This window comes from Leptidea sinapis, chromosome 16, assembly GCF_905404315.1.
Source record: "Leptidea sinapis chromosome 16, ilLepSina1.1, whole genome shotgun sequence".
Classification (NCBI taxonomy): Eukaryota; Metazoa; Arthropoda; class Insecta; order Lepidoptera; family Pieridae; genus Leptidea; species Leptidea sinapis.
In genome coordinates, this window is record NC_066280.1 from 2,323,938 (window position 1) to 2,336,560 (window position 12,623).

Sequence of the window (12,623 nt, forward strand, 5' to 3'; positions counted from 1 at the left end):
TTTTGGTTTAATGTGTTAAAGAATCAAGTTAGTCAAATCAATAATAATCAACAAACCTAAAACGGCTTATTTTGACTTTATTTTAATTACATATTTTATACTGTGTCTGTACTATGGATCAACGATCTGAAATAAAGTATTATTATTATTATAAATTTATTGACGAAATCGCTGTAATTCCCATTAATTAATACTAAATTTAAAACATATATTTATACGCAGGTAAGTATTGAACGTTAGACGAATTTTTAAAATTATTCTTTAATTGAAATTTTTTTTTATGAAAATAAAGGACAAGACGAGCAGGGCGGTCAGCAATCAATTGATACGCCCTGTCCATTACAATGTAGGCCGCTCAAGATTATTGAAAAACCCAAAAATACTGAGCGGCACAACAACTGCGCTCGTTATCTTGAGATATAAGATGTCGAGTCTCATTTGCCCAGTAATTTCACTAGCTACTGCGCCCTTCAGATTGAAACACAATAATGCTTACACATTAAAGCTTCACGGCAGAAAAGAGGCGCCGTTTTCCTACCCATAATCTAGCCTGTATCCGGTGCAAAGGAGCCTCCTACTGGTATGGAATTTGTAAAATTGAGATAAATATAATTTAATGATAAATAAACAAAATATTTTAATCATTTTGATCAACAGAGATAATAAATACGCTGCGAACGTTACGATTAAAATGTTTACACAAATAATAAAATAATAATTTGAATGTTCTATATTTAAATTCACAAACTTGCAACTTACACAAAATCTGTAAACGAAACCGTCACTTGAATTAACATAATCCTAATCTCGAACGACAACAAAACTCACAAACAAGGCAAAATTACGTTAAAGTTAAACAATAAATATAATTATATCAAGTTACCGAAGTTTCGACAGTGACAGAATCAATTTTGTCATTACAAAATCACAGCATCGTAACTTGTAGACATTTTAATTATGAACTGTCGTCCTCAATTGCGAGGAAAGCCAATGATAAAAAAGATCTGAGCGATGACGTGGATAAAACCTGCGGGAGACAGCCTCAATCCAAAAGGAAATTAGACTTGAATGGATAAAAGTATGTTACTTTTGAACGGGTCTGGATTACGAGGAAATTCAAATTTGATTGAAAGTAAAGAAAAACAATGTTGTTACGACTTATGTATAATTTCTATTACACAGAAGTCGTTATTTGTATAATATTTAGAGATTTTGTCTTACTTTTTTGGTGAAAGAGGACGACAAATTATCGTATCGTATACCTGATTGATGTTAAGTGATCACCGCACTCATTCTCTTGCAACACAAGAGGAAACACAGGAGCCAGCCTTTTAGAAAGGTGTCCGCGCTTTTTTTGAAGGTACCCATCTCGTAACATCCTGAAAACACTGCATAGGCAGATACGAGTGTAAAATATCAGAGTTGTTTTTGTCTCAATCAACAACTCTGCACGAATGTTTTTAATATATTTTTCTGTATGTTTATAGTGTAGGTTTCAAGAACAACGCAAATTAAAATAAAATATTTTTAATGGTTAAATTGCGTTTGTAACAAAATAATTAACATTATTCGTATCCAGTAGTAGCCTCAGAGTTGAACGTTGAACAAGACATACCAAGATTTACGAACCATTCAAATTCAAATTCAAAGATTTTTATTCAAAATAGGATTTAAAATCACGTCAAAAACTACCCCCCATTTGAAAGAGACTGCCTCAGACCTGAGAAGAATGGGCGCAAGAAACTCAGCGGGCTGTTTTTTTATACAAAATATGTTTTTTTTTTGTATATAAAATATGGATTGCATTTATCATTCTAACGGTTGGCTCAATTTGAAGAGTACTTGTAGGGAACCCAAGAGGTGCTGGATTCGCTAGTATAATAATCACGACCCATATGGCTCAATGGTTAGTGATCCTGCTTACTGAGCCCCCGAGTGTGGATCCCGGTATATGCAAACATTTATATGATGAAAATGGATGCATCTTTTTGAGTCATGGATGTTTAAATGTATCTATATATTATGTTTCACTGTTTTTATCGTATAAAATACATAAATTGTTGTTTTACAGCTAACCTATGCAATCAGATGTCGTTGTTGCTCGTTTGTCCATTTCTTCCATTAAAACTCTGCCTAAAATACGCATAGGCAGAGTTTTGCTTCAGACAGTTTTTGAGCGTATGAGTCTTGTTGTTTTTTGTACGTCAACGATTTATCTTTAAAATTAAGTTCACTGAAGAAATTCATATAAAAAATAAACAAACTTAAATAATATTTGAATTCTACAAATATTCACTTTACATTTAAATAAATATTGAAAAACGATAAGTAAATGAAATAAGCATCAAACTCTTAGAAAACGCTGACGAGAACTGGGCGTTCAAAAGAATTATTCAGTACTACGTAAGAGCAACGAGGATGGGGAAGTAAATTTTCTACTTAAGAAGAAAGAATTCAGAAAGCCTACATTCCTTATATGCAACCATTGAAATCCATTGAGCGGCTTGCGGTGGAGGTACTTTGCAGGGATACTTTTGTTAGTAAGGAAAGTTAAGAAACTCCCTTTCAAAGGAAAAAAGTAATCAAGTGTGCTCATAACCCACTTATGAACCTCGTTGGGTACAGATTGTTATTTTCTCATGTTTGTTGTTAATTTCACTACACAATGTGTATGTCGTAGTCAAGAACGTCGAGCAAACGGAGCGAGTACAGAGATGATTCGGACTTAGGTGTGATCGACGTACGGTGTGAATGTGGGCACCGGGCGAACACCGAGCAGTCAGTGAGCAAAGAGGATGTAAATAATACGTAATAAGAGTCGGGACTGCCTAAGTAAAAAAGTAAAATTTAGTTTAGTATGAAGCGTGCAGTCATTTGACATAAGTTTGAAATAGTAGCAATTGCAGGATGGCGATTGGCAATGAAGTACCCCGCAAGTTTGAAAGCAAACAGTTGCTTAACGGCCCTTTTTAATAAAGGATCAATCAATCACCGTTTAAAGACAAGATCTTATCTATCCATAGTTGTGTCCAATATAGTTATACTATTAGGTCTATACCTGCAATGCTATCTGTCGATAGGTTTAATGAAATGTGAGTAAGCGTAAAATGATAGATTTGTCTATCTCTAGTAAGTTAGACTAAGGATAGAAAGGTTATTGAAAGCGGCCGTAAAACGTAGTGGATTTCAGCGATCTTCGTTTTTTACATGATTACAGTCGTCATCTGTCAATCTATCATTGACTTTACGTTTCATACAATCGATGATACGACTTTAAATAGTTATAGCAAGGTAACTAATCAATAAAACTGACTTATATATCGAGATACATACATTTAAATTCCCATTTCTAGGAAAAGTCTGCGTAATAGCACAGATTTATGATATTGTTGCCCGTCACATTTGTCGGTCTGTAAGCAAGTCATATTTCAAAAGCCAAAATTGTTATACAACCGAAATTATCGGTGGTACGACAGTAATAAAAAACCAAGAAGCTGAATTCACAATTTACCAGTTTTTTACATATTATTAGAGTACTTTCTGTTGTCCCTTTTACAAATACATTTAAAAAAGACTATAAATTGTTGAAATATATTTCATTAAACTCTTAGCCATTTTACCTTAAAAATATTGTCATTATGTTTAAGTAAATCAATTTCAATTTCTTGCTTCAAATTATTCAAAAAGGTTTCAGTTCCATCAATTTAATCAGTGAATAAAATCTACTGTAACAGACTTCAAAGTATTCCCTTTGATTATTATATATTATTTTATTAAATGAAGCAGTAAAATATTTCAAAATAACACAAGATTTATCTTAATATTAATATAGGTTATAATTAAACTAGATATTGTGTACATGTCCCGGACTGATGGAAGTCAGTCCTTGTCTATACATAAAAAAAAGTCTATCCATATTTTTGTATCTCCGTTAGAGATTTTCTTCGCTCTCGCACATTTTGGTTTTGTCTATGGACAACCGTATGTGGTTGTCTCATTTTTTAGTCTAGTTGGAATAGAGAAATGTCTGACAACAGTTATTTGCGTAACAAAATAGAATAGTGTTTGTGAGACAGTTCGCATCCGGCTAGCTACAGACCTATTGCTATTACCTCCCTGCACTCCAAAATCATGGAGAGCATAATTAACGGCCAGCTTTTGGTATATCTAGAGGGTCACTAGTTGATCAATAGTACGGCTTTCACCATGGTTGGTCTCTTTTAGGATATCGTTGATCAGTAACTGAAGAAACTTGTGTGTTCTGTCTAGTTCTCTTTTGAGAAGGTCGCGGACTGGGCAAAAACAAACCTTGTCCAATTACCCCCAGATGACTCAAGTTTAAGTCTTAGGTTTTGTCGTATCATTGTTATTCGAGAACACTTCCCTATAATAATAATAATAATAATAATAAATTTATTTATTTCAGGCAGCATTGCCCATATATTGTTAGTATTAACTTATTCTAGGATTAGTAATATTACAAATATTTATTTTTAGATTTAAGAATAATATTCCATTTTCTATTAATAAAATTATGTACATTATTTAAGACTCTTAATATAATATTTTCATTTTTATTAATTCTATCCCTAATTGAAAAAATCTTTTTCCTCAGAATAGCATAAAAATCATCTACTCTGTATAAGGCAAACATATGAGATGCACTACAAAAACGTGGTAATCCCAAGAACATCCTAAAAGCATTATTATATTGAACTCTAAAAATGTTCATAGTTTTACGTGTATGCTTCACCCACAAGTTACTTGTATAAAAGGACTGACAGTAGGAGGTGAACAGTAGCTTTTTGACATTCCTACTGCACTTCTGAAATCTTCTAATTATCATGTTCGCCCTAACTGACAAATTTTTTCTCTCTCTCTCTAAATCATCATCATCACTCAGAGTGCTGGTAACAAAATGGCCTAAATATTTAAATTGATTTACATTTACTAACTCTTTTCCATTAATATATATTGGAGGGACGCAGTCAGGACCTCGCACCGACCGAAACACTAAAACATTACTTTTTTTTTTTCATTATAAAGTATACCATGTGTACTTGCATATTTTTGACAGATTCCCACCATCACTCTGAGTCCTCTAATTGAGGGACTGAGGAGTACCATGTCATCTGCTTAGCTCAGGTTATTAACATTAAATCCTCCTATATGACATCCGACATGAGTCTCACTCAGTTCATCAATCAAGTCATTAACAATGGAGAAGTTAAACCACCCTGTCTTACTCCACAGTTTAGAACGTAAGGATCTGAATATGAACTTTGCCATTTTACTACATTTTGTTGATTTTGATACCAATACTTCAAAATGCGGATAATGCCGTCTGGCACGCCAGCCCTTTCTAACTTACCCCATAACTTATCGTACACCACACGGTCAAAAGCTTTGCTTAAATCAAGAAAACAGGCATATACTGATGTTTTTCTTTCTGTTTAATAAGCAATACAATTTTTTAAAGAAAATATAGCTAGATCAGTTGAAAGGTTAGGCCTAAATCCAAACTGTCGCTCATTAAGTTTTATTGTATTCTCCAATAATGGTAACAAAATCTGTTCAAAAACTTTAGAAAGTACAGTTGATAAAGACACTGGTCTATAATTATTGACATCAGAAAGATCACCCATTCTGTTTTTGGTTACAGGGACAATTGTAGTCCTCATAAAATCCAATGGCAATATATTATGCTTTATGAAATAATTAAACAAAGCAGTTAACACTGTGATTAGAGAGGGTCCAGCATACACTATATTTACCATATTATATTTACCATATTATATTTACCATATTATATTTACCATATTATATTTACCATATTATATTTACCATATTATATTTACCATATTATATTTACCATATTTACTATTAACTTTCTCATCTAGTATCGGAATACTGGACCTCAAAATCTCGACAATTCCGCGGTTATCTGGAAGGCAAAGCCAATTTGGCTATGAAGAAGCTGTGTGTTATACTCCGAAAAGCTGTTAGACATTTATTATATTTTTATATATTATTATGGACAATTTTTTTCATTTTAGACAATGTTTTTAGATGCCATAAATTTGAATGTCCTCCTCACCATCTGGACGTGTGGCGTTCTTACACAGTGCGATTTTGAAGGATGTTTTTACGTTTAACCAAACTATGGAATGTGCTTTCTTGTGAGGTATTTCCAGGAAGATACGATATGGCTACCTTCAAAAAAGCACGCACACATTTCTGGAAGCAATGCTCCTTGTATTGCAAGAAAATGTGGGCAGCGGTGATCACTTAACATCAAGTGACCCGTACGCTCGTTTGTTCTCCTCTTCTATAAAAAAAATTAACGTATAGTAAACACACTATAAAAAAGTATTAAATATTCCGTTTCAAGGGAAAAGCAGAATAGATCAGTTTGATAACATGGTAGGCACAAGAGGTCTGTAAGGTTTGGTATTACTAGAGTCATCCGAGAAAGAGAACATCCCAAGTACGAAATCATAAAATAAAAACAGCTGTTTCACACATTTTGATCGAGTTCGAGTTTAGATCAATAATCGCGCCCAGATGAGTTGATTACAGACAAATTAACATACAGGTCAAGCTAATAATATGGGCGTAATAAATAGTCCAACTTAATCAATCTCTGATTGATATTTAATAAACAGTCAGTATGATAATAAAATAGCCATAAGCTGATAATAATATATGATATTATATTGTCGGTGTAAATCAATTGATTGTGCTTTAAATCAGCTCATTAAAGCGTACACTTAAATATTATGCAGCTATAAGTCCACATTATAAAAGGTATTACAGCGAAATATATCCGAGCACATAACATTATGCAGTTATTTATCAGATCATTATTTTGGTAATGACAAAGAATAATGTAGATAGTCAAGTTTTAAATTATATTATATTTAACTGGAAAGGAATCTATTATGATAGATAATGCAGTTACCATGAAATTTAGCACATAAGATGTCAGAGGTATAGAAAAGGTTTTAAAGTAAATTTTATCTTAAGTAAAAGAGGAGGAGTATTTGAAGCGACGGAAGTAAAAGTGATGCAGCTTTTATTTAGTGATCGTCCGCTGTTATTTGTTTGTGAACTTATACAAATGAAATTGCTGGTAGAGGCTTAATTATATTATTCAAACAAAACAAATCTTATAACTATGTTTACAATACTATGACTACATAAAATTAATACTCTCATTACGTGGAAGCGTACCAAGAATACTGGCAGCATTACCGCGTTGGATAGCAAGGCTGATCCGTTGACCGAAATAGCTGCCAGCGCTTGGGTTTCCAATAGCCTTATTGAGGCGCGAAGATAGTATTTTGAACATTCTCCGCGCCTCTGGGCCCCACGGGCTAAGTGTCTCGACACCAAACAGCACAAGGATGTATGACTCACTGAGACCAACATATTTGCTACGCTTGCTAAAAAAAGATTTTATTAATAAATATTCAAAACTTTTTTCTTAAATCGACTTTAAATATTAATAAATAATTTCCTTACAACTAAGCTTCAACTGATGAATGAAATAATAAAGCATTCCTTAAGCATCTTTTGCAGCGAAAAACATCCCAGTGTACTTTCGAAAAGCGTAAACATTCTTATTACATAAATATTTTTGCGTTTTTTGTTAATAACTGCATTCCACATTTATGAAATAGTTTCTGCTTAACAATTTAATTCGTTTTAGATTAGATTTTCTAAATATAATTTTGTTTTGAAATTTATTTTTCTTATAAAATATTCCTTTACTCCTGCAATCAATCAAGTCAGAGGTCTATAAATCTCTATTTAAGACTATTCTCTCCTGTCGTCTTGTTTCTGGTGGTTATAATTGGTTACAGTAAAAATAGTTTCGCCTACCTTTTCTATGTCTCTCCAATCTCCAGATCGGCTATGGATAAATTGAGGAAAATATGGAAGGATCGCAATATCACTAAAACCACCAAAATAGGACTTGTAAGGGCTCGCATATTCCCCATATTCCTCCCTACGAGAAAGTCAGAAGAAAAAGATCAACGCTCTTGAGATGTGGTGCTGGAGAAGAATGCTCGGTATGTCGTGGACGGAATTCCGAACCAATGAGTCTATTCTTTGGGAACTCGGCATCAAACAGAGACTGTCTGCTACCGTACAAGCTCGCATTCGCATTCTTCGGGCATGTATCGCGACGTGGAAGCGACTCCATAGAACGCTTAATAGTGCAGGGTAAAGTCGAGGGCACTAGACAACGAGGCAGGTCCCCGATGATGTGGACGGACGAAGTGAGGCAAGTTGTCGACGGTACTCTGCGTGAATGCACGAGAAGAGCGAGAACAGTTCGTGACGAGAGGCGTCGCATTGTGAAAAAGGCCACTTACCTCGACGAGACGACCACGACCACACTGACAAGATTGTAACGCCGAAGAAGAAGATCTTTTCTATATTGTTGTATCTCCGTTATAGATTTTCTTTTCTCTCGCTCATTTTGGTTTTGTCTATGGACAACCGTATGCGGTTGTCTCTTTTTTTAGTCTAGTTGAAATAGAGAATAGTCTGACAACAGTTATTTGCATAACAAAATAGGATAGTGTTTATGAAAACGTCTATTAGAGGCACTAGATCCCTGTCAACTCCAGGTATTCCGTGTAGTATGCGGTTGAATAGGTAAGGCAATTGAGGTGCACTATCCAAGCGTGAAAACAGTATTCCTTGTCTACGCTACCCACATAACTATTCGATGAGTATGTACCGTTTTAGTTAGGCGATATCACGAAGGTAAACATTATAACCCTTTTTATTAAGATGAAATTTAAGTGTACCACAAGTTTATCCACTGGTGGGTAGGACCATTGTGTTAAAGTTTCGTGGAAACTTTATTTGCTTATAGTTTGGTATTATTGTGTTCTCTTAATAGAAGATGTTTTTTCCTAATGCTGAAATTGAATAAATAATATTTTCTTTGATTAACGCGAGTTAATTATTTGTTACACATTTAAATAAAACACTCTTAAAGGTTTAAAACACGAGTGGAAATAAATGGCGCAAAACTTCATAACGAGAACTATGACAAATACTACCTTTTACTCATTTCATCTGCAGTCCCCCTGAAAGCGAGATCTGGAAAGGTCTTGAAACGTCGGGTTAAATAAAATAAAATTTTTACTTTTACGCGAAAATCTAATGTAAAACCGTTACAATTACACGCATATTAATCCTTTAAAAGTGTTTTATTTAATTTAATTAATAAATAATTAAATATATATACGTCCCCCCGAAACATGTCCCGCGAACATTTCGTTTACGTGACATTTGAGTCAGTTCTGTTCACAATTATAAAGGAACATTTTACAACCTCTTAAAACTACTAAGACTCCTTAATATGAAATATGTGCCAGAGAAAGTTCCGTAAAAATCGGATGAGTCATTTAGGTGATAACGTTGAACCAACAAACAGATATTAAGGCATCCTTACTTTTGACGTAAATAGTTGTTTCATCGTTTTGTCTTGTAGAAAAAAAAATAAAGTAAATGCCTGAATTTAAATTGAAACGTTGTAAGGGATATCACGAAATTAAATAAAAATTGTGTAATAATCAATGAGCGAAAATTTTAATGCTATCAGCTGTAAAGTAGAAACAGTAGATAGAGTCACAAACGACAGCTAGCTTAGTGGTAAGATTCAAAGTTTTGAAAACAAAAATTTAGCTATTTTGAATCCTAGAAGTTGAATAGCTCTTAATAAAATAAATTTAGTTAATTTCAGTATAATATAATTTATAACAACAAATATTTTTACGTAACTATATTCGATTTTTTTCATGGCAATTTTGTAAGATTAACCCCGCTATGATGTATTTCAACGAAAATGGATTTGCCTTAAAATTATTAACAAAGGCGCTGATGAGTTTGGATTTCTTTTCGCGTGAATTTGTTATAAAGGAACTTAATCTTTTAATGTACAACTTTTTGCAAATAATAATTTAAATTCAAAATATGACATGTTTTTGGTGAGATATGGTATTCTTATAATTTAAGATATTAATTTTAAATTTGGTTTCTCCTTAAAGTGGTTATCTAAAAATATAACGTTTGTTACAGTGCCACCTCATCAAATGCTGCTCTACGATAAGTCTGGTGCAGATGTGTCAGGGATTATAGGACCCCTGGAAGAGGGATCTACTTTAGTATTAGTTTGTGAAGTTCGTGGAGGTAAGTTAAGTCTCTTTAATATTCTTAATATCATAAATGACAGATTTATATTATTTTAAACACAAATGTCCCTAAGGGCTATATTTCACTGGGACACCACTGTGATGCAACCAGTCGCCAATAAAATGTACACAGCTCTGTAGGAAGTACCTCACCTGGTGTCCATTTGTTGCGTAACCAATTTGGTATCGCGACAAGCTCGGAAGCGTCATGACTGTCTGAATGGTGCCTAGTTTGGTAGCTTACGGACACGGCTCAACCAGTCGTGTCCCTGTGGAATATAGCCCTTATGCTTTTCAGACGCTCAGCTGATGGTAATTGATACTCCCTGCCTATTACAATGCAGTGCCGCTTAAGATTATTGGAAAACCCAAAAATTCTAGGCCGCACTACAACTGCGCTCGTCACCTTGAGACATAAGATGTCAAGTCTCATTTGTCCAGTAATTTCACTAGCTAAGGCGCCCTTCAGACCGAAACACAGTAACTGTTCAGTAACTGCTTCAGCAGTAAAGTGTAAGCGTGCGTGCCGTGAACGGCACACATAGATGCCATTGTGGGACCCATAATCTAACCGGCATCCTGTGCAAAGGATGGTATGCAATGGTATGCTGACTTACCTCGTAACTCTACCTTTATCTTTTTGGTTGTTGAAGTATATATTATTCGTAAATTTCTGTATATTATTAAGTCGTAGATGTCTGGCTAAGTCAAGTAGTCAATTGGGTTTGGTCCGTTCCAAGTACTAACAATGTACTAGCTCTAGACAAAAAAATCAAGAGTTAGAGAGAGAAAAGAACATCTCTAACATACAGCAAGATAGAAAAGTAATGTGAATCTGTTATGTCTGTAGCAGATTTTGATTAGGAAGTAGTAATGAGTAAGCCACGCATTAGCTCCTCAGGTTTAAAGCTCATAATATATAAGAGCTGTTTCACCTGATTCTTACCGCCGAATCCCAGCTGCGCACGACACGCCACAAGTTAGGATATCATCCCCGACATCTGGATGTGTGGCGGGCCTCTACAGTGCAGTACTTTTTTTTAAATTTATTTAATTATAAAAGTTCAAGGAGCTTTCTTCCACGTACTAGAAAGCTGTGTAATGAACTTCCTTGTGCGGTGTTTCCGGGACGATACGACATGGGTACGTTCAAAAAAGGCGCGTACACCATCCTTCAAGGCAACTACAACGCTCCTGAGATGCGTCTGGTGTTGCAAGAGAATATGGGCGGTGGTTATCACTTAACCCCAGGTGACCCGTACGCTCGTTTGTACTCATTTTCCATAAAAAAAACTCAAGCTAAAACTCACATTGACCAATCAAAATTGATCACGCATTATCGGGCTGTCAGCTGGTTTTCCTCGTTTTTTTTCTAAAATGTTGTGTCTTTTTTTTTTATGAAAATAAGGGACGAGACGAGCAGAACGTTTAGCTCAGATGGTAATTGATACGACCTACCCATTATAATGCAGTGCCGCTCAGGATTCTTTCAAAAACCCAAAAATTCTGAGCGGCACTATATTTGCGCTCGTCACCTTGAGACATAAGATGTTAAGTCTCATTTGACAAGTAATTTGACGGTCGCCCTTCAGTCCGAAATACAGTAATGCTTACACATAACTGCTTCACGGTAGAAATAGGCGCCGTTTTGGTACCCATAATCTAGCCGGCATCATGTGCAATGGAGCCTCCCACTGGTTCTGAGTCTATGGTAAAGAACTAACATTAGTCAAATATAATATCTAGGAAGAATTACCACCGAGCCAATCTAGTTTTGATAATATTGTATACAGATTTTAATATGAACAAAACCAATTTAAATAAGCACAATAAATCGTTTAGATTGGGTCATACATACACGTTCTATTCAACTGTGAGTCGTATTCCGCTGCTAACGATTAGATCATCAATCACAGTTTTCATTTCACAACGAATGCGGTGCAAACGATGTATCCGATAATAGTTATTGGTAGGAAAACATTTCTCACCCAATTTTAATGCCTACACGCACGCAATACGAGTCATATTTCTATTCGGCGTGTTATTTTTGAAATCAATAGTGATGGACATAGAATAACATTATTGTTTTGATAGAGAATGAGAAATGATTTAGTAAATTATGTTATTGTTTCAATGTAGTAATAAACACATCATTTTAATTTAGCCAAATATCCATGTTGGCGCATTGATGCTGTTCTGTGTATGATAATTGATGATTGTAATTTCAAACAACAAACAGGTTTGATGAAACCATTTTAGGCATTAGGTTTAGTTCATTAATAATTTGTTTATAGTTTTTATCTAAATATAATATAAATAATATATTTTTTATGAAAATAACAGACGAAACGAGTCGGACGCTCAGCTGATGGTAATTGATACGGCCTGCCCATTACAAATCAGTGCCGC

General features: G+C 34.5%; 1 protein-coding gene across 1 annotated transcript in view; it reads left to right on the forward strand.

Annotated features, from left to right (window-relative positions):
- Window positions 1–12,623, forward strand: part of LOC126968591 (hemicentin-2-like) — a 217,764-nt gene that overhangs the window by 161,971 nt on the left and 43,170 nt on the right. Inside the window, exon 5 of the mRNA XM_050813600.1 lies at window positions 10,102–10,212. Coding sequence (XP_050669557.1) covers window positions 10,102–10,212 — 111 coding nt within the window. The remainder of the gene's footprint in view (window positions 1–10,101; window positions 10,213–12,623) is intronic.